We start from the raw sequence: 23206 nt of genomic DNA, 5'->3' as shown, positions 1-23206 counted from the left end.
CAAAAAAAGAGTAAATAAGAAAAATGTAAAATCGACTTTTTTCATTTAAAAACACTACTTTTTTCATTTAACCATGATTATTTTTACTGGGTGATGGGTGTCCCGTGAAGGTTTTCAGGAGGGGAAATAAAAATAACTGAAACAATGGGGTTGCGGAAGTGTGCACACCCTCATCGACAGAATTTGCTATTTATATTCAAACACCCGCCACCACTCAAAGTGGATCGGATTGACACGGAATGAGGTTCGGGTGTGCTAAGAGGCTTTTCCTGATACATAGATGGTTTCTTTCTGGTAGAAAACTGAAGGTTTCGTGCAAAACCGCTATTAGATGTTCATAGTTCCCTCTAACTTGGCTAAGGCTCCAATTCCAGCTGATGTGAAAAAGGCCCAAAGCACGACATGTACTGTACGTGTTCAAAAGGAAGAAATGTTTGTGTGGATTTTTTGTTGTTTTTTTTTTTTTTTTGCTTTTCTGTCATATGTGATTCTCAGTGAGAATGAACAAATAACAGCTGCTGAGCTCATCCGGGGACGCGTCTCCGTATGCTGCAAAACCAAAACAAAAAAAAAACTGAAAACTGGAGAGCCAATTTAAGTGCCCAGATTAGAATCTGTATTTTGGATTCATGCGATGGACAGGACTGTATTCAAAATGGGGCCACGAACAAAACACAAACGTTTCTTCATTGTTTCCATTGGCAGTGGGATAAAAAAAAAAAAAAAAAGGAAAAAGAAAAACAAAGAGGCCAGATTTCATTGTTGCGACTAGTGCTGCTGCCCTCTGGTGGCCAAAACCTTTCCATGTAATGTTTTTTTTTTCCCCCCCGCCCCAGGGTGTATTATTATGTTATTACAGCTTACTACTTAGAATGTATCCTCATAACCCCACAAGTAATCAAGAAAAGACACGGCTGCCGGTGCACTTTTATTGTTTTAAAGAAACGGGAAGACAGTTATACACTAGCGCTTACTGCCACATTTGACCTACCGCAGCGACTGGCTCAGATGCGCTAGCGACAGCCGTCTGCACTCTCGTTCACAGAAAACATGCTAAGCTCCGCCTTTTACAGCCACACAGATTCAAAGTCACAGATTCGGTGTAGATTTATTACTTTGGTGTAATATTGTGGACATGTTTGCGTTAATTCAGTTCGTTTTCCTTCCGCGTTTGAGTTAACCTGTTAGCGGTCCTTGAGTGCACCTCAAGCACCGTCTAAGTCAGGAGCGTCAAACTCATTTTTTGCCACGGGCCGCAGATATTTATTAAAAATCATTTCAATTTTGGTACAGTCTTGAGGATGAATCGCGGAAGTTGATGGCTATCATTTGCTTTTGCAGGTCTTATAAATGATAAGGCGGGCCGGATCCTGCCCCCACGCCATGACTTTAACACCGGTGATCAAAGTGAGACCGAGTATATTTTTGCATCCCTCCAGATGCGGATACTCGTCTTTTTGTCGAAACAAATGACCTCTATTCCCTAAATCACAGGTGTCAAACTCAAGGCCCGGGGGCCAGGTCGGGCCCACCACGTGATTTTGTGCGGCCCGCGAAGCCAAATCTAAAGCGTCGATTTCCACGATTCTTGTAAAAATCTGTACCAAAATTTCCAACTGTCATGTATCATTAATGATAAAGTTGAGATATTCCAAGCATTTTTGTGTTACCAAACGTGAATAGTTGAAAAACACATCAGCCTTGATTTCTGATTCCGAAAGTAGATCATAAATTGATGATGTAAATACGACGAGACGGTGAAATATTTGTATTGTTCCCGTCATAACGGCCCTCTGAGGGAAACCGCAATGTGGCCCGCGAGAAAAATGAGTTCGACACCCCTGCCCTAAATTTACATTTTTGTGTAAATGCCAAAACGACTTTTGTATTGCTTGTGTGTTAAGCGCTAGCATACCTGTGACGTCAAATCAGTTAGCGCGAGCGTGTTATTTAGGCTATAATCCTGGATAATAATATTTCTGATACTCATGAAAGTGGTTTGTGTATGTCCAATAATTTAACGTGATTTCAGTTATGTACCATGGCTTCATGTTTGTGTACACGCTAGATGCAAGATGCAAGTTAATGATTTATGATCCTCTCTAAAGTGCTTTGGTCCCAACTTTGTGGCATCATTTGGTGGTGGGTCGCGGGGAGGGGCGGGTGGCGGTTACCTGCAGGACTCGAGTCCGATTGCCTGCGGAAAGCTGACAGGCGAGCATCGGAAAGTTGTCCATCTGCATATTGTCGCGAGTCAAGTCCCGGTCAGATTAATCGCGACGTCTCCTGCGCTCGCTGTCGAACATGGCGGCCCACTTGCGCGTAATTTCCAAGTAGATGGCAGGTTTGTTGGGCAAATAGTCCAAATAGAGCGCCGGGCCGCTTTTGGGCACGGCCATCTCGATCTGGGTGCCCTCGTGCCACTCGTTGAAGGACGTGACGGAGACCAGGTCGGGCTTGGCGTCCAGCGCGGCGCCCAGCGAGGTTTCGTAGTACTTGCCGTTGATGCGGTTCCTGGTGTTCTGGAAGTTCCACGGGCGCACGTTGGTGTCCACGTAGCCCGGCCCCACGCTGGGGACGAAGAGGAGGCCGTTGTCGTCGCAGAAGGCCCGGACGGCGCGCCAGTTGCGCAAAGTGGCGCCGTAGGTAAAGCCGTTGGTGGCGAAGTAGGTGTAGACGCCGTCGAATCCGGCGCGCAGCACCTCGCGCTGCTGCTTCTCCTCCACCAGCAGAGCCAGGAAGACGGCGTCGTAGGGCGTGTCGCGGACGCCGCCGCCGCCGCCGCCCTCCGTGCGCCGCAGCAGCCGGGCCCAGTGGTCCGTGTTCAGCAGGTACGAGTCGTACACGTAGAAGAGGGGCAGCGGCTTCCCCGTGTCGGTGCGGTACCGGAAGAAGGCCGGGTGCTCGCCGTAACTGAGGGGCGGTTGGGCCCAGAATGCATCGGAGATGTCTTCAAGTAGGTTCCGAGGATAAAGTGCCGGGAAAAGGTCGTTCCACTCACCTGTCAATTATGTATTTGATGTTGGCGTACATGTTGACTTCATCTCGTCCTTTGTACGGCTCAATGTGGAACGCAACCTGTGGACAAAAAAAAAAAAAAAAAAAAAAAGTCATCTTACGACACAGTTTTTGCCCATTTTTGTTTTTAAATCCATACTTATTAAATTGAACTTTATCTGAAAAGAAGTCTGCATACATTGTGTGGAAACATTTTACCGTAATTTATTTTTTCCACACGCTTTCAACCCTGCAGTTTATGCGGTGATGCGGCTAATTTGCGCATTTTTTCCTAACGGCCGCGAGGGGGGCACTCGAGCGGAAAAGGTAAGAATGAGATGAGTGGAATATATGTGCCGAGGAAGTGCCTTTTACCGGCCCCGTTAGCGCTGCGCTAGCACTAGCGCTGCCCTAGCGTGTTGCTGCAGTGTTACTGGCGTGTCTCTATTTACCGGTAAATTTTATGTTAACCGGCCCTGTTACCGTGAGCACTAGCGTTAGCGTGGCGCAAGCGTTAGCGCTACCGTTAGCACAACGCCCGCGTTAAACTCTGTTGGTAAGAATGAGACCGGTGGAATATATGTGCCGAGGAACCGTCTTTTACTGGCCTGTCAGCGTGGCGCTAGCGTTAGAGCAGCGCTACCGTTAAACTCTGTAGGTAAGAATAAAAGGTAAGAATGAGACCGGTGGAAGATATGTGCCGAGGAAGTGACTTTTACCTGTGCTGTTAGCCGTGCGCTAGCGCTGTACTAGTGTGTTGCTGCTGTGTTACTGGGGTCTCCGATAGTTACCGGTAAGTTTTATTTCAACCGGCTCTGTTAAGTGTTAGCGCTGTGCTACCGTTAGCGCAGGGCTAAACTCTGTAGGTAAGAATGAGATCGGTGGAATATATGTGCCGAGGAAGTTAGCGCTGTGCTAGCGTGTTGCTGCTGTGTTACTGGCGTGTCTCAGTGATATTTACTGGTAAGTTTCATTTTTGCGGCCCCTGTTCGCGTTAGCGCGAGCGTTAAATTCTGCATACTGCCTTTCTAAATATCTCATGTTTGAATGTGGGCACTTGCGGCTTTTAGACAGCTGCGGCATATGCATGTACCAAATGGTATTTCCTTTACAAACGTACTCAGCCGGGAATTACGGTATATTTTGGGTAAATTCCCATATCTAGTTTCCAACAACAGAATAATGCTACCCTAAACATCAACTGAGGAACAAAACAAACGACGAACAAACGTGCTGTCACCTTAATGGCGTAGCGCTGCGCCGCATCCAGCAGCAGCGGCACGATGTCGTCGACTGGCTCGCCGTTGTCGTCCTTGGTGCCGGGCGGGTACCAGGAAACGGCCACCACACCTGAAGTAACATGAAATAGCTCAGACGCGCGCCCGCACGTTGGCGCAGTCAAAAATTAAAGTCTTGTCCGCTAGTCCCCGTTTTCGATGACATGCTAATTCCTAGCATACGTAGCGGTGACGTCGGCTTTAGGAAGCCGGGTTTGACCGAAAACCGTGCCACTTCATTAACGTCTCGGCAAGATCTGTTCGGCTGGCCAATCCCCGTATCCCGTCTTTTACCGTTAGCCAGATGCTCCGCGATTACGCACAGATGTTGAAGTCGCGCGTTACATCACGCTCTGCTTTTTTTTTTTTTTTTTTTTTTTTACCAATGGCAGCTGTACGCAGCTGCTGCATGTGGGCCTCCACGACAGCCGGGTCCCTGGAGCTGTAAGCCCCGAGCGCCGGGTAGAAGTTGGCCGCGATGTCGTCGGGCGGGCTGCGCCTGCCTCGCGGGTACCTCTCGGCCACTTTGGGGTCCCAGTGGGGCAGCTGCGGATGGTCCCAGTGGATGTACTTGCTGTCAAAGCCGGGGTTGCCGTACCAGATGTAGTAAAAGGCGTGGAGGAAGTAGTTTGGCGGGGGGAACTTGCTCAGCGCGGCGGCGGCTGACGCGCCGTCCCGGCCCAGCCGGGCGGCTTCGCTCATCCCGGCGGTCACCCCGGCGTCGTCCTTCCGTCGGAGGGAGGGCTCCTTCCCGTCGGTGAACGACGTGTCCTCTGGGGCGAGTGACTTAAGCGCGATGGTCACGATGAGCACGAGCAGGACCAGAGCCAGCGAGGCCGCGCAGGATTTACGCCGGAACCGGGCCATTCTTCACCCGGTGCGCCGCGGTTCATCGTGGAGACGGCAAATCTGGGAGAAGATGGAAAAGCAGCAGTGTTACGTCAGTTTTATGCTGTGCAGTTATGGATATGTTTCAAATTTCGCCATCTTGTGTGCCATAGGGGTCAGAGAACACAGGTGATAGGTGAAGCGTTAATTGATCCGATTGGTCTAAGGACTGTGGTGACGTCATTGGAAACCTGTCCATTCGTGAGCGATATGTACCGACCTCTACCACAAAAAAAAAAAAAATGAATAAAACTGTAAAAAACAAGTAACTCAGAACTGATTATCTTAACCCTTAACGCTTGTACAAGGCAGACTTTGAAAGTAGTTTTTGTGTAGATTGCTTCTTTTTCTGGATAAAAAGTTTTTAACATCAGCATGACGAGCACCGCAGTCAAAGCTAGCGTAGAACACTTTGCAACATTAGACGCTAAAATATTAATATGTCGCACCACTAACCCCCAAATGGGTCTGCTAATTATAATAACAGCGAGCTAACGCCTTATTACTACTAACCGGACGTCAACTCTTACCTGCATTTACGAACTTTGGACTAGTCACCACAGCCGACGGATAACGCTGACGCCAGCATATATTCTGCTGTTGGCCTCCTTCCACCCAGATCGCCCCTTCTGGGGTGCCCCTTGACGAGATGTACTTAAAAAAAATAATGAGCAAATTTCATCACTTGGAGTTATTTAAATGCCAGGTCAGTCGGAGATGTTGCCGCAAATGATTCTCTTCTCACCTTGGGAAGTATTAGCAACATATATAAGCGCAGGATATGGCTGGGAAGTGCAAAATAATGCATCCAGGTTGTGTACGATCTGAACAGATCAATCCACTTCCGCTACCAAGATCGGAACACCGCCTCCTTTGTCCCGGGGTTGTAATTACACCTACAGCGTCCATAAATGACGTACTCTACAAATATTTTACAGTACATACAGTATACAACTATAGTATTACTTCCTTAGTATTTTTTCCTCTCTAGGTTTTAATTTTATATATATCCATGCATTCATTATCTGAGCTGCATATCCTCACATGGGTCGGGGGAGTGTTGGAGTGTATCCCAGCTATCTTCAGGCAAAATAGTTTGTCCAATTTGACACATCTAATGAATTCTAATAGATCAAACCTATTATTAAGTTATAATTTTTGTCGTTGTCATTGTATTTGTACGAACAAATATACCGTTAGTTTTACTTTAATTCAAATGAAATAATTTAAAATTTGAGTAATTACGTTTCCCATGTGTATACCGTACAATTAAATATTAAAAGTAAAACTACATAAATGCACGAAAGGGTTGACTATTGTATAATTAAAAAAAAATAGTATATGGTCCTCTGAGGACTTTCTGTAAGCATTACATCAAAAGGAGTACACTTCAGCAAATATATATATATATATATACACACATATATATACACACATATATATACACACATATATATACACATATATATATACACATATATACATACATATATATGTATGTATATTTAAAAAAAAAAAGTAGAAACCAGAAATTGAGTTTCCATCCTTTTATTGACTTTCAAACTCGTACAAATTGCAAAACTGGGTTAACACCTCACTCATTTCATATCGCGTCATTATTATGAGGAAATAAATTAAAAAGAAAAAGTGTGTGAATGGAGGGAAAAAACCCCAAAACAAGCACAAAAGAACGCCCAACAGAGCAGATATATACTGTAGTACACGGCATCTAAACGCCAGGTGGCGCCACAATCACAATAGCAATGCCAGGTTGCCGGTTGCCCAGCCAACGCCTACTCCCACCTGCCCTGCCAGTCATCATGCCCCCAAAAAGATGGGAGGACAACGAGGAGGAAGGGAGGAAAGGGGATGATGGATGGACGACGGTTGGCTTCAAAGCTCCTAAAAGACGCCATTTTGTGTCATCACGCATGATTTCTTTTACCATTTAATATTCTTTTTAAACACTGACGGGAATCCACAAGCTGGTTCAAGCACTTATCATAGAAAAAAAAAAAAAATACATGTACATGCCCAAAACGCCGCACATCTCTATTCAAAATAAGTAAAGATACTGACCATCAGTGAAAAAAAAAGGAAGTATGAATTTGTCACATTTCATGATTAAAAAAAAAAAAAAAAAAAAAAGGAACGATCGTGATATGACAAACAATTAATACGGTAGAACCTCCGAAGTCGAACAACAACTTGAACCAACATGAACGAGCTCACGGCCCTGTTAGCATTAGCACTAACGCTAGCGCTAGCTTTACAGTGGCGCTAACACTCTTAGTTCTTTTCATTTGGATCTTCTGTGACTGGTTTCAGTTTGTGTCGTTTTGAGAAAAAAGGCTTATTGAGTGACTTGCGAGCGAACTGGCAAGATCAGATTCTAGGCAGCATCCGGTATCACCGACCAACTTTTTCAGAATAAAAAAAATAATAATTTCCTTTTGGGATCTTCCGCGAAGGAGGTCGCACATTTGAAATCGGTTTGGCAAAAAAGAAGTACTGAGTGAGTTAGAGACAAGGATTGGACTCTCGTGTGAGCTAAGAATTTGGATCTTTTCTGATCGCGACCAGGCTAGCTTCTCGCTACGTAGCCACCGACTACGGACTGTTCACGGGGAGAGTTAGCTCCGCGTGTGAGCTTCAAAGGTTTATTAATTTAAAGGGGAAATCCAGTACTTTGCATGAGCAATGTATCCAATAGGTCACAAAATATGTACTCTATTCTGACAATGTGATGTTAAATCCTCTCTTGTGTTGTGAGAAGATTTTTTATCGACTATTTCAAATTTTCAGTGGCGCTGCCATTTTTTGTGAGTCACATGACCTACGTGCGCGGATGTGACGTGTACCGCGCCGCACCAAAGGCTCGATTAGATGGGACACCATTTGCGCCCATGCTGATTTCTGGGATTTATCCTCATCTGATGAAGAAATAGCAGTAGCGGTTGATCGGGAAGACGGAGGAATACTTGCATACAGATTTGAACCTCTGACTGTAAACGTTGAATATTCGGATGGTTCTTCGGGGGGAATGACGCCGAGTCTGACTAAATGCCGAAACAAGGGCTCAGCCAAAGGCCTCCGCCCCCGCAGAAGCTTGGCTAACAGCCTCCCGGGACGTCGAAGCTCCCGGCCACCCTTTCGGCGGCGGCCTTTAGCCTAGCTTCAGCGTTCGGGGCTAACGGCCTCCGGCGCCAGAGCTCGCTCGTTGGACTCCACGTCTTTCCCGTTCGAAAAACCATCCGCGGCTGCCGGCCCGGACCTCCGGGGGCCTTTGTTTCGGCATTTATGTACCGCGCATGGGCCTCCGACTAGTCAGACTCCGCATCACCCCCCCCCCCCCCCCCCCCGAATATTCAACATTATTTATAGCCACAGGTTCAAATCTGTATGGAAGTATTCCTCAGTCTTCCCGATCAACCGATACTGCTATTTTTTCATCATAGGAGGATAAATCAGAGAAATCAGAATGTAATCAAGCCTTTGGTGCAGCACTTTACACATCACATCCGCGCACACAAGTCATGTGACTCGCAAAAATGGCAGCGCCCCTGAAAATTCGTAATTGTCGATAAAAATCTTCTCAAAACACCAATAAATGAGAGATGATTTAACCTCACATTGTCAAAATAAGACTCCATATTACATGACCTATTGGATACACTGTTCACGCAAAGCGCCGGATTTCCCCTTTAACGTCGTCGGTTCCACTGCATCTGTGGAATCTTTTTTTAAGTGGAGGCACAGCGGAATCCGTGTCTGGAGGGCGGAAAGTTCAACCTTTCATAAACACCGGTCCCTTCATTTTCGATCCGACTCGTGAGCGAGACGTCATTTACACATGTCCAGTAATAACGCGTGTACGTATGCAGTTTATGCGGTTCAGCTGGAACAGCGGCTAAACGGGAGACTCGCTCGGCAAAAAATTGACACCGATTAAATACATTTCTTCCTCCACACCCCCCACAAAGATGTGCATTAATATTGTCAAAATATCAACAAACAGGCAAACAACAAAAGTGTAAATAAACAGATTGGTCAGAGCAATTTTATGTACGCCTACACAAAGAAAAGAGCCGTCAATGGAGAGAATAGTACAGTGGAACCTCCTAAAGGGGAACATTCGGGTTCGGGTTAGCCCAGTGAGCGTCTTTTGATTAGAACTTTTGTGACGACACCGGCGAACGAGAAATGAAATCCCGTTGAGACACAGAGTTAACCGCCCGCCTGCTCGGTAGAAAAATGAGCAACAAATAATCAAATACCAAATACGCAACAATGCTCGAGGTTACCGGGGCAACGTAAATACACTTTCACAACACTTCCCTAACAGAATCGGTACCGCTCATCTTGAGAGTTCTATTAATTAATTCACTTGACATCACTTCCTGTGGAAACAACCGTTAGGAAACTGAAACGTCAACTTTGGAGGTTCCACTGTGACTTGTGCTATACAAGCAGAAAGGGGGGGTGGGGGTGGGGGGGGGTGCTTGGTGAGAGGCTGTGTGTATGCATCTGGGGGGGTGGGGTGGTTGGGGGTGGGTAGGGGGGGGGGGTCACAAGGCTCAACGTTCACCTCTTCTTCGGCGCCTGAGTGGTGCGGGAAGGAGTGACGGGCCGACCGGAATTGATCCCCCCGTATTGATATTTTGCCTTCTTCTCCGACGGCTTTAAGATCTTTAAACAAGAGAAATTGATGTAAAAAAAATTAATATGACAGTCGCGTGAGTGTGTGTGTGCGCCGGTTTGTGGCGCCGTGCACGCCGGGTACCTGGAAGGAGCACATGAGCGATTCGTCCACGCTCATCATGCCGCCGGCGTTGTCGAACTCGCCGCAGTAGTTGGGCGCCGAAAAGAGCGTAACCAGCTGGCGTTTGGCGAAGAACTCGTACCCGTCCTCCACGACCTGCCGGAGGAGACGCGCGGCGTCATTCCGGAACGCCCGTGACGCCGATCCAAAGATCGCCCACGCGGAGCTGTGACTAACGCGCCGGCGCCGCCGCTCACCTGGTGGGCTCGGCAGATGAGGTCCAGGTCGTGGCGGTTGAGGAACTTGCTGACCACGTCGGCGCCGAAAGTGAACGACACCCCGCGGTCGTTCTCCCCCCAGCCCTGCACGTCCTTGTCTGGGTCGGACCAAAGGAGGTCGCACAGCAGGCCTGGAAATCGGGAAAACGCACACATTCAACCGCAAAACTGTTTCTGGTTTCCCCTCTTCTACGAGAAATTATGGAATTACGTTAAAAAAGGTGCGGAAAAAAAATTGTGCATCATGACAACAGATGACAGATGGCGCGTTCCAAAAATAAGAGGATCACACCAGTGGCCCTGGTGCGATCTATTTGGGGCGGCCGGAGAGGACGATCCATCGGGAAGTCTAATTTCAGATTCAGGAGGAGCGGTGTGGTTTTCTTCCTGGCCGTACAACACTGGACCGGGCCTCCACCCTCAGCGGGGTTCTTGGGGGGGGCATTCTCCGTGCGCTCTGAGAACTTGAGAAGGTCTTCGACCGTGTCCCGTCGAGAGTTGGCGACGGGAAAGGCTTCCAGTGAAAGTTGAACTCCGAGGTTGCCCTTTGTCACCTATTCATAACTTTTATGGGCGGAATTTGTGCAGAATCGGCAACGACGGGTCAGGGTTCGGTGGTCTCGGTATTGCGGCCACATGCCAAACAGGACGGGACTAAAACAAACAAACGAAAGGCCTCCGCTTTTACTTTCTCTTTGTTTTATATCAAGCTTTAAACCTCCACTGGGAGTGGCGAGGAGATAATAATAATTCACAACGCGCACACAATATTTGATATAATACCTGTATCAGGCACATCCGTTGGCCTCATAATCCTACGGATCTGCTCCATTGACTGCAGGTCTGGTGAAAGTCCTGGAATGTTAAAAAAAAACAAATGCAAGATTACTTTGTTGATGTTGCTATCCATCCATTTCCTTAGCCGCTTATCCTCACGAGGGTCGCGGAGAGTGCTGGAGCCTATCCCAGCTGTCAACGGGCAAGAGGCAAGGTACACCCCTGAACTGGTTGCCAGCCAATCACAGGGCACATGGAGACAAACAGCCGCACTCACATTCACAGCCATCCATTTTCTTTGCCACTTATCCTCACGAGGGTCGCGGGAATTGCTGGAGCCTATCCCAGCTGTCAACGGGCAGGAGGCAGGGTACACCCTGGACTGCTCGCCAGCGAATCGCAGGGCACGTCGAGACAAACAGCCACACTCACAATTACATACATCTTCTTTGCAGCTTATCCTTACAAGGGTCGCGGGGAGTACTGGAGCCTATGCCAGCTGTCCAAGTGCAGGAAGTGGGTACAACCTGGACTGGTTGCCAGCCAATCCCAGGGCACATCGAGACAAAAAGCCGCACTCACAATCACACCCAGTGGCAATTTAGAGTGTCCAATGAATGTTGCATGTTTGCGGGATGTGGGAGGAAACCAACGCAGGCACAGAAGGAAAATGCAAACTCCACACAGGCGGGGCCGGGATTGAACCCGGGTCCTCAAAACTGTGAGGCCAACGCTTTTCCAGCTGATCCACTAACACGCCACTCACAATCAAACCTAAGGTCAATTTAGTGTCCAATTCATATTGCATGCTTTTGGGATGGGGGAGGAAACCGAAGGAAACCCACGCAGGCACGGGGTGAACATGCAAACTCAAGACACAGGTGAGGCCGGGATCAAACCCCGGTCCTCAGAACTGTGAGGCCAACACTGTCCAGCTGTTCCACCATGTCGCTACGTTGCTATTAAAAATGTAAAATCATTCGCTTATTGTGAGCTATTTTTGTATTGTAAGCATACACTGTACAAAATGACCAAATTAAAAACTGGAGGCTTTAAGATTATTACACATTAATATCTGCAAAACATAATTCAGTGACAATATTGCTCGGAAACTACCCCCCCCCCCGGTCCGCTCCCCATGTGTGGTCGACCGACTGACCTCCATGGCAGCAGAAGATCTTCTCGTCGATGATGGCGGCAATGGGCAGGCAGTTGAAGCAGTCCGTGAACGTCTTCCACAGCTTGATGTTGAACCTGCGCTTACCTGGGGAGCGCAAATGAAAATTATTTGATTAGAATTATTTTTTTGGGGCGCGTGGCGAGACTCCGGCGCACCCGGACGCCCACCCCCCCAACGCACACTCGTCGTAGAAGCCGTAGATGCGGTTGATGGAGGCGCACTCGTGGTTGCCCCTGAGCAGGAAGAAGTTCTCCGGGTACTTGATCTTGTAGGCCAGCAGCAGGCAGATGGTCTCCAGCGACTGCTTGCCTCGGTCCACGTAGTCGCCGAGGAACAAGTAGTTGGCCTCAGGGGGGAAGCCGCCGTACTCGAAAAGACGCAGCAGGTCCGTGTACTGCCCGTGGATGTCACCTGGCGACGATATTAGGACACACCTGAACCTGTTAATTCGTATTCACGCCACATTTTCACACGAGAGGAAATGGTAAGCGATCGCCCCTTTTAAGAAGTCACTGACGGTGCCGTGCTACATGCGGCTGACTTTGATCCGAGCAGCGCGGGATCGATTCCCGCTCAGTGATGGTGTCGGTACGTGCCTTGTGAGTGACTGGCAACCGGATCAGGGTGTGGTCAGCTGTTAGCTGGGATAGGCTCCGGCACTCAGCCTTGTGAGGATAAGCGGCGTGGAAACCGGAACGACACATCCCCTTTTAACCATGGTCACCCTAGCCAGCTTTTTCCCGGCTCGCCGCCAAACTAATTGTCGGAATACTTGAACCTGCTAAAGCGCAGGTGTCAAACTCAAGGCCCGGGGGCCAGATCCGGCCCGCCGCTTGATTTTATGTGGCCCGCGGATGCAAATAATGTGTATCAACTTCCATGATTTTTGTTAAAATCTGTCCCAAAATGTCAAATTGTCATGTCAGAAATGATAACATTGAGATATTACAAGAATTTTTGTGTTACCAAACAACAATAGTTGGAAAACCCGTTACCCTTGATTTCTGATTGCAAAACTAGTTTGTAAATATGATGAGGCAGTTCAATATTTTTAGGGTTTCACAGACATAATGGTGGAGGCAAATCATGTGTATCAACTTCCATAATTTTTGTTAAAAATCTGTCCCAAAATGTCAAATTGTCATGTCATAAATGATAACGTTGAGATATTACAAACATTTTTGTGTTACCAAACAACAATAGTTGGAAAACCCGTTACCCTTGATTTCAGATTCCAAAACTAGTTTGTAAATATGATGAGGCAGTTCAACATTTTTATGGTTTCACGGTCATAATGGCCCTCTAAAGGTACAACGGATTCTGATACTTCCTCCCAAAGGTGTAACGTTGGCGTAATCTTATTCAAGTTAATCAAATATTCGTCGTAGAGGTGAAGTCCAGACACAAAATCTCCATCGTACCACTCGAAAAGAATTGTCTGGAAGGGACAGGTGAATATACGCCGGCTCTCCTTTGACACCTCAGTTGCACATATTTTCCGAGAAGGTAGAATGAAAGCGGGTACTGAACGAGGGTCACGGCGGGGGGGTGCCGATGGTCCGTCACCAGCCCAAGTCCTGATCCCTTTGAATCCCCAAGTAAGAGTCGCGCTAATTCAGGCTAAGCGCTCCACGCCGACGGTCACCACCGTAATAATAGGCTGAGTTGCGGTCATAATGTGTGCCAGAGCCTTTCCGGAAAACCATCAAATCGTGCCACCATGACTCAAATCCACCCCCCCAAAAAAAAATAACTAATAACAGGTCCCGGCTGCATACGGACCCGAATGGTCAAAATTGCAACTTGTGCGACTTCTTCTGTTACACGGCGGCCGACGACACGGCGGCGAGTCGAGCGAAATCCGGTGCTGGCGCGGAAACCAGACATGACTGCACGCTTCTTATTTTTGCCCTCTTTGTGTCGAACACAAAAACATGCGCAAATGAATGATTGAACGAGTGATAAAAGAATGTTTTGCTGCTCTTCACGGACGTTTGTCGGAGACAAATTGACGCCGTGGTGGCAGAAAGTCGCAGAACCGTGACGGCGTGGGCTGGGAACAGCTGTGGCTCAAGAGTGAAATTTTAAAAACAATACTTTAAAAAAAAACAAAAAAACTGTCAGATCAATGTTGATTTTTCTCATAGTTCCATCCATCCGTTTTCTTATCCGCTTATCCTCACGAGGGCACATCGAGACAAACAGCCGCACTCACAATCACACCTATGGTCAATTTAGAGTGTTCAATTGATGTTGCATGTTTTTGGGATGTGGGTGAAAACCCACGCAGGCACAGGGGAGAACATGCAAACTCCAAGCAGGCGGGTCCGGCCGGGATTGAACCCGGGACCTCAGAACTGTGAGGCCGATGCTTTACCAGCTGATCCACCGTGCCATCTTCTCATAGCCGATAAATTAAATTTAGTCAAATGTCTTTTCTAGTAATTAGATGTATGCAAATTTCCCTCATAGATCACAGAAATGGCCATTCCGAAATATCGTTAATTCATTTTTGGTTGAGAAATTTGTCAAATGAAGGCTAATTTCCCCACGTAGTTAATCTAGGACATTTAGTTAAATAACTGCAACTAATTAACCGCTTTTTAATTTTGTCTTTGTCCATCCCTCATTAAAAAAATTGTTCCTTGTCGTTGTACATCCTCGAGGAAACATAGACAAACTTCCGCTTTGAGATTAAATGGCGCATTTCATTTCGTCGCCCCGCAGGCATCAAGGAAATTTATTCAGCATGTCCGTTTGTGCGCTGGCTCGGTTGATTTAAATGTCGACAGGTATTTTTGGAGTGCCTGAGGAAACCCCGGGCAGTAATTTATTTACTGCGGTGCATCGAAACAGGATGACGGAGAGGCTCAGGGGGCAGATGTTTACATACAGTAAGTCGAAACAGGCCACACGGCAAAATATTTGCTAGAAGCAGCTAAGTATTCATGTCAAAAGTTTACAACATGTCCATAAATCATTGTTTTTGAGACACATGAACGGGCATCACGTCTTTGCCAATGTTCCGCACAATTGCAACTTCACGATAACCTCGCACCGGGCTCCTTTCTGTTCCTACGGAAAGCAATATGGAAACAATCCCATTTCATAAATGTATTTAAATTCATTTTTTAAAGAACAGTTGCAATAAAGGTAAGAAAAGATGCTTTAAAAAAAAATAAATCAAATTGCAAAGTTGCCTTTTTGTAAACAAGCTCAACTCTCTTCGCAGTCATGTTGATAGTGTGGCCAGTGGAAAACAGCCAGGCCGCCCTTTAAATTATGCTAATAGAAAATCTATTAAAAAAAAAAAAAAACAATGCTGACAGATAATCTTACCCAATAAAATCACCCTGCCATATATCCTTAAACAGTTATTACAGTAATTTCCGGACTATAGAGCGCACCTGATTATAAGCCTCACCCACGACATTTATAAAAGGAAAAAGCATTTTGTACACACACGAGCCGCACCTGATTAAAAGCCGCATGCGCCCACATTAAAACGTGAGATATTTACAAAGAAAGACGGTACACAGAAAGAGTCATATACCTTAGCTTTTCTTTCCAAACAGTGCCTGTGACGCTGGAGTGACACAGCAGCAACGCGCTAACACAGCGCTTACGCTAGCACAGTGCTAACAGGGCCGGTTTATAAAAAAAAAAAAAAAAAACAAGCATACCGGTAAAAATCCAGAGAAACGTGGCAGTAACACAGCAGCAACACAGTAGCACAGTGCTAACACGGCCAGTTTAAAAAAAAAAAAAAAAAAAAAAAAAAGCTAAGTCACTGAGACACGGGAGTAACACAGCATCAACACGCTAGCACGATCAGTTAAAAAAATTATATATATATATATATATATATATATACACACACACACACTCATACACCGGTAAAAATCACTGAGACGCGGCAGTAACAGCGCAGCAACATGCTAGCACAGCACTAACGGAGCCGGACCGGTAAAAAGTCACTTCCTCGGCACATATATTCCACCGGTCTCACTCTTACATTTCTGCTCGAGTGCCCCCTTGGGGCCGTTCGGAAAAAAAAAAATGCACAAATTACCCGCATCACCGTACAAACCGCAGGGTTGAAGGGGGCTTATAGTCGGGAAATTACGGTACACATGTTTCACCCAACTCTCACTCACTAACCAATGCTTTTAATTTGCCCCATATTTCACTTATGCTTTATTCTTAACACGGCGTAAACCGCATAGCGTGCAGCTGTGGTTGTTTTAAAAGTGCTCTATAAATAAAGTTGAGTAGAAAAGTCCCAATTACAGTAAATATTAGTACGAAATCTACTAGTATAAAAAAATACAGGCCATAAAAAAAAAAAAAATCGAATTAAAAGCAAGGGTGTTGACATTGCAAAGCCTGTTAATTATTGCGGTCAGACAGCAATGTTTGACAAGCGTGAGGAGGAGGACGAGGAGGTGAAAGGCTGTTGAGGAGTCATCATTGTCTTCTTTCTTGTAAGCGAACAAATGTCCACCGAGCGACGCGGAAGAGAAGTCGAAAGCTGTCTGGAATGCAAGGTGTGCCTCGCTGCCTCCGTTCGACTTGTAAAGGAACGATTTGAAGGCATTGTGTGCGTTCCTCGGCAAGGAGAGGGTGACCCAGGCGGGCGTTCGGCGATGCGGCGCGGTTATGTAAGACGGCTCGGCGCTCGCTGCGGCGCGAGGAATAGACTCCACGCACGGCTGTGCGCGCGAGTGCCGAGTGGGATTTCGCCGACGGCGCAGGCGCTCGAGACTCGCAATGCTGCGGACTGCATCGGCGCCACACTTACTGTACATCAAATTCATCTGCCGTCTCGGTATTTGTGCCGACATTGACGTAAAGCGAGCCGCGTGCGGTACGCCGAACAATCGCTGAATTAATACATAAAATGCATTGAAAACATGAATTGCAATAGTCAAGTGAATAAATCTTAACCCAATGATTCTCATTTTACAGTACATCAAAGTTATGTTAAGTGAAAGAATCATATAATTAAATCCTAAACTAGCATAACGTTACAGAGTTTTGCTTTTAACCACAATAAATTTGCATTTTATGTTGTATAATGTAATTTCACCTTCATGTACACTATAATACATTATAATTGAATCATTAAACGTCAAGTGTCATGAAATGGATAATTTTTAGTGTGTTATTAATGAAAAAAAAAAAAAATGGCAGCCGGTATGGACCTATCCATTTTTTCACCACAAAACATGATTTTGGCGTGTATGGCTTTTTGCAAGTCCCGCCATGAAAATCCTCTCGAGGGATTTGTTTTCGACAAGAAGCAGGAAGTGATGTTGGAGGCAGTGGCGCGCTCAAGCAGACTCGTTTGTTTCTATTAGTTTTACCTGCGGGGAGCTAGCTCGTTGTTCCTGCGCGTTAGCCAAAATGCCGGCTCGTTGCATTGCTGGATATTGCTCGATGGATTCACTCTTGATACTTTTTATTGCTGAATATTGTTCAAATGCTCGGGAGGATGGATTCGCTCTTCAAACTCTTCCAAAAGATCCGGTTCGTCGTGAAAAATGGATTGCACGGGTGCAAAGGACGAGAGCTTCGTGGGTTCCAAATGACAAGTACGTGTGTATACAGCTACTAAAAAAAATAATAGTCATCCGTCCCTTCTAACGTAAAAAAAGAAGGGGTTCTAAATGTGTCGATGTGCGCGTTGGACGGCTTCCGCGTCGGGCTCACCGGCGAAGGCTTCTGCGTCGTGCCTCGGAGTCGAGCACAGCTTCGGCTGGGCTGGCTCATACATACTGTCTGGGAGTCTGTTGTTAGTTTGAAGTGATCCGCATATCATCTAAATATGGCTCGAAACGATAGGGTAATATTGCCCCGGACACTTCACTCGATTGTGAGATGTTCTCTTCTTCGAAAAGGGCTTCCGTGTCAGAAGGGGCGTGTCCCATAGTTAGGGTGCACCGCGTGTTTTCATTGGCGAATGTCCGGGGTGACGTCACGGACAGAAGATGCAGCCAATATGGCGACCACCTGGATGTCGAATGACACTTTCGCAACTTTGCCCATGGATGACGCGCTCTCCGCTCATATTTATTTTATCATATAGACATTGAAGTGAATAATGTTGTATGTATTTTTCATTTCAATATCTATTTTAGAATGTTTATAGGGATGACACTTGACCTTTGACAACCCACATTTATTACATTCAAGAGCCGTGTTAATGTTCACACTTCAAAATGATACAGCGGTGAACAAAAATATTAAATACTTGTACTACTATACTTATATTTATACTTTTTAAGTATAAAACCACTGCCTCATCTGTGATGAACATGGGCCTACTATGCTACTGTATTTTTACATTGATCATTATGGCAGTACTTGGAGCGCTACCATAATTTCCGGCCTGTGAGCCGTAACGACTTTTTTTACACGTTTTCAACCCTGCGGTTTATGCAGTGATGCAGCTAATTTGTGCATTTTTTTGTAACGGCCGCAAGGGGGCACTCGAGCGGAAAAGGTAAGAGCGAGACTGGAGGAATATATGTGCCGAGGAAGTGACTTTTTACCGGTCCGGCCCCGTTAGCCGCGCTAGCGTATTACTCCTATGTCTTAGTGATTTTTACCGGTATGTTTTTTTTTTTTTTCCCACCGGCCCTGTTAGCGCCGTGACGCTAGCGTTAGCAGTAGCGCGGCAGCGCTAGCATTAAACTCTCTCTGTACCATCTTTCTTTGTAAATATCTCTGTTTCAAAGCGGTTTCAATGTGGGCTCTAGCGGCTTTTACACAGCTGCGGCGTATGTATGTACCAAATGGTATTTCCTTTACAAATGTACTGGGTGAGGCTTATAACCAGGTGCGCTCTGTAGGCCGGGAATTACGGTAATTATTTTTTGAGGAGGTACTTGCAAAAAAATTTTAAAAAATGGCGATCATTTTTAGTCGTATTTCCCACAACACTACATACAATTATATGTACGTTTTTAAAATTTTATTTAACTTGAGCAGAGGTCCGCGCTCTTTATTCGACATTTGCACAAAATGGAGTAAGTGAGAGGCAGAACACTGACCGCAGATCTTGAGTGGCGCCTCGAGCTCCAGCAGGATGGGCTGGCTGAGGAAGATCTCCCGGGATTTGATGCACAGCCCCCGCACCTCTGCCTCGGTCATCTGCACGATCTTGCCCGGGCGACATCCCCTCACTGGAGCAGGGGGGGGGGGGGGTCATTTTCATCGTTTCAACACACCATTCAGTGACAATTCCACGTAACCCGTCAAATTCTATCCAACCAATTCAAACGTCCACAGCGATTGAATATTAGCGACGAAGTGGATAAAAGCAGATTTTTCATTGTTACATAACAATACGATGAAGTAAATGCGTATACCTTCAAAAAGTGGGCGTGGACTGGTGAGTGACGTATGCAGTCGGCTCTTTTTGGCTAAAGTTAGCAGCTAGCTACCCGTAAGTTGCGTTTTATTTGTTTAAAGGGGAACTCCACTCATTGAAAATAAAAATGTATCAGATAGGTCATGTCATTGGAACTGTAACTTTAAAACTGTAAATTTAAAATATTATTTAAGGTTTATATCGGCAATTTTGAATGTTTCCGGTCGCTGATATTTTCGGAGTCAGATGAACGTATGTTACGTTCCTACACAGTTATTGTCAGCGCTGATTTCTCGGTTTGATCCTCATCTGATGAAGAAATTGAAGTATCGGTTGATCGGGAAGACGGAGGAATACTTCCGTACAGATTTGAACCTGTGCCTGTAAATGTTGAATATTCGGATGGTTCTTTGGACGGGAATGACGCGGAGTCTGACTACTCGGAGGCCTACGCGCGGGATATAAGTGCGTAAACAAAGGCCCCCGGAGCTCCGGGCCGGCAGCCGCGGATAGTTCTTCAGAATAACGTGGAGTCTGATGAGCGGGGCGTTAGCCGACCTTCGGCGGCCGGGGGAGGCCGGTAGCAGAGTTTCGGCGGCCGGGGGAGGCCGGTAGCAGAGTTTCGGCGGCCGGGGGAGGCCGGTAGCAGAGTTTCGGCGGCCGGGGGAGGCCGGTAGCAGAGTTTCGGCGGCCGGGGGAGGCCGGTAGCAGAGTTTCGGGGCCGGGGGAGCTAGGTAGCTGAGCTTCGGCGGCCGGGGGAGGCCGGTAGCAGAGTTTCGGGGGCCGGGGGAGCTAGGTAGCCGAGCTTCGGCGGCCGGGAGCCGACCTTCGGCGGCCGGGGGAGGCCGGTAGCAGAGTTTCGGGGGCCGGGGGAGCTAGGTAGCCGAGCTTCGGCGGCCGGGAGCCGAGCTTCGGCGGCCGGGGGAGGCCGGTCGCTCGCCGTCCAAAGAACCACCAAAAAGCGATGGTGGCTGACTCTCATTCCTTGACGGCATCATAATACATTCTAACGAGCTGTGGTAAGATACGACGGTGGGATGTCTCCATGTGTCCTGCGATTGCCTGGCAACCAGTTCAGGGTGTACCACGCCTCCTGCCCGTTGACAGCTGGGATAGGCTCCAGCACTCCCCGCGACCCTCGTGAGGATAAGCGTCTAAGAAAATGGATGGAGGTTCTGACTCCAGTTCCAATGCCAGGGCCATATTGTATAATTAAAGTGTCACGTCGCCACCGTATGGACGACGAACTAACGCTCACAGAGCATAAACAACAAGGAGTGTTTTTCCCATCTGAGTTCATTCAACACAGCAGCGACGCTGAGAAATAAACCACAATAAAGTGTGCCAAGGACATTTTATACGATGCCAAAGCAGCTTGGTACACTCACGTCGAAGAGAAAAAAAAAAACAGCTCTCTTGGGTTCTTGATTATGAACATGAAATGATGATACTAATCCTACCGCACTTGCTCTTTTTTTCATTTTTTTTTAAAAACCCCTTTTTGCTTGCAATCTGGTCCTCCCACCATCAAAAAATGTTTCATCTCTGTTTCTAGAGCAACAGCTACCTAAAATGTCCACTTGCTCATCGACGACAACCCACAAACCTCCTTGATAAAACAATTTATTTAAAAATGTTTTTGAAGCAATTGCAACCGTTTATTTAAGTTTTGCAAAAACATTTAATATAGGGCTGTGCAATCTGGCCTTACAAAAAAGGAATTGATTTCTTCCCCAAAAATCCATCCATCCATTTTCTTTGCTGCTTATCCTCACGAGGGTCGCAGGGAGTGCCGGAGCCTATCCGGGCTGTCAACGGGCAAGAGGCGGGGTACGCCCTGAACCGGTTGCCAGCCAATCGGAGGGTACATCGAGACAAACAACCACACCCACAATCACACCTTGGGGCAATTGAGCGTGTCCAATTAATGTTGCATGTTTTTGGGACGTGGGAGGAAACCGGAATGCCCCGAGGAAAGCCACGCCGGCACGGGGAGAACATGCAAAGGGCACACAGGTGGAGCCGGGATTGAACCCGGGACCTCAGAACTGTGAGGCCAACGCTTTACCAGTTGCCGCCCTTCCCCAAAATCCAAGTCTAATAAATCTTGACATTCTTTATGTCGATGTGTGTGCCCAAAAAATTGAATATATATAAATTTGAGAAATACTGGGTAGACATTTTCTCTTTGAGCCTTAATCATCAAAATTGAAACAAAGGCTTGAAATATTTTAGTGTGGCAAACTAATATACCAGTTTAACTTTATTATTTTTATTACTTTTTAATCACTTTTATTTTTCAAATTATTTCCTTCTATATTCATTATTTTTTGGGGCACAAATCTGTTTACCAAAATAAAATAACAAAAAAAAATCCACCCCAGAAACTAATTAAATATGAAACTAATAGTTTAAAAATAAAAGTTTTGTCTTTGAGCCTTAATCATCAAAATTGAAATAAAGGCTTGAACAATTTTAGTGTGGCAAACTAATGTACCAGTTTAACTTTAGTGTTTTTATTACTTTTATTTTTCAAATTATTGAAATAAATGCAATTTCCTTCTATAGTCATTATTTTTTGGGGCACAAATCTGTTTACCAAAATAAAAATGAAAATCCACCCCAGAAACAAAATAAATATGAACCTAATAACTGGCACTCCCACAAAAAATAATAATAATAATGTGAAAATAAGTATTTCGTTTAGTCATTAAAACCGTGTTTGGAAGCACGATTCTTACCAATTTAATCTATAAAATATTCCAACATTTTAAAAGGGACGTGTGAAAAATGTACTTAATATTTTTAGGCAAATTGTTGAGTCTCTGAAGTGTATGCTCACCCATCAAAGTAAAAATGATTTATCATCTTTAAAAACGTTGTACGTCACGTTCCCTCACTCATTAGTCGCAGCGCCATAGCTTACACATTTTTGTATGTTTCGTCATACTCGCAGTATTTAAATGGCCTTTTGTTTTGTCCTACATGGTACATTAAATTTGATAACCACTATCAAACGTTCATAATGGGGAAAAAATGACGAGTGGTTTTCGAGAAGAAAAGTAAAGGGAGCTAAGGCAGGTTCAAGAGTTTTTGGGACGGTTCCACATCCACGTAGCTGCCACTCCTACTCGTTGCAACGTTTTAAGGCAACACTCGTCACCGTAGTTATTATTTTGAAAAAATGTGATGGCTAAAAGAGAGCCTGGAACGTTATAAAGTAAGGGCAAAGTGCGTGACTAAGCTAAGCGTCGCCTAATGTAGGCGTTCACCGGCCGAGTGTTTATAAACACTGCGAGGCGACGGATAGCGCCGAGCTAACCAAGCTAGCTAGCCCAGTTAGCCCCGCTTGCTATTGTGGCGACGTCGAAACGAGGCGGCTCCGGCGAAGCCCGCGAGGAAGGCAAACGCGACCCGGCGCGGCGAACCGGACGACGGTGTTCGGCGCGTGTCTTTGTCTGCGGTTCCGCTCACCTTCCAGAAGGCGAGAGATGAGGCTGTCCACGTTCAATTCGCCCTCCGCCATGTTCACGCTCTGATGGGAGTCGTGCTTGGGACCCGACTGTGGAGAGCGAGAAGCGAGGCGTCTTGCGTACGCTTGAGGGCGCTGTTGTAAACCGGCGCGAGGTTTTTAACATACAGGTGTAATCATTTATTAAAAATATTTCACGC

General features: G+C 46.3%; 2 protein-coding genes across 3 annotated transcripts; both read right to left on the bottom strand.

The window, feature by feature from the left end:
* Positions 1-789: 789 nt before the first annotated feature.
* manea (mannosidase, endo-alpha) lies at positions 790-6034 on the bottom strand. Of its 2 annotated transcripts, XM_061844684.1 has the most exons (6): positions 5908-6034; positions 5693-5816; positions 4658-5183; positions 4238-4347; positions 3002-3078; positions 790-2913 (listed from the first exon to the last, which is right to left on the bottom strand). In XM_061844684.1, the coding sequence occupies exons 3-6, from the start codon at positions 5139-5141 to the stop codon at positions 2271-2273; spliced, it is 1314 nt and encodes a 437-aa protein (XP_061700668.1). In that variant the 5' UTR covers positions 5142-5183; positions 5693-5816; positions 5908-6034; the 3' UTR covers positions 790-2270. The 2 variants fall into 2 exon arrangements, with proteins under 2 accessions (XP_061700668.1, XP_061700667.1); XM_061844683.1 differs by lacking the exon at positions 5908-6034 and having other exon boundaries at positions 5693-5901.
* Positions 6035-6694: 660 nt separating this feature from the next.
* LOC133512920 (serine/threonine-protein phosphatase PP1-beta catalytic subunit-like) lies at positions 6695-23167 on the bottom strand. Its single transcript, XM_061842999.1, has 8 exons — positions 23009-23167; positions 19215-19346; positions 12340-12570; positions 12139-12243; positions 10986-11057; positions 10182-10333; positions 9946-10080; positions 6695-9851 (listed from the first exon to the last, which is right to left on the bottom strand). Exons 1-8 carry the CDS (start codon positions 23058-23060, stop codon positions 9747-9749), a joined length of 984 nt encoding a protein of 327 aa, XP_061698983.1. The 5' UTR covers positions 23061-23167; the 3' UTR covers positions 6695-9746.
* Between the last annotated feature and the right edge of the window lie 39 nt (positions 23168-23206).

The sequence above is a fragment of the Syngnathoides biaculeatus genome, chromosome 15, assembly GCF_019802595.1.
Source record: "Syngnathoides biaculeatus isolate LvHL_M chromosome 15, ASM1980259v1, whole genome shotgun sequence".
NCBI lineage: Eukaryota > Metazoa > Chordata > Actinopteri > Syngnathiformes > Syngnathidae > Syngnathoides > Syngnathoides biaculeatus.
Note: the sequence above shows the minus strand (reverse complement) of the source record. Positions and strands in the feature narration are given on the sequence as shown.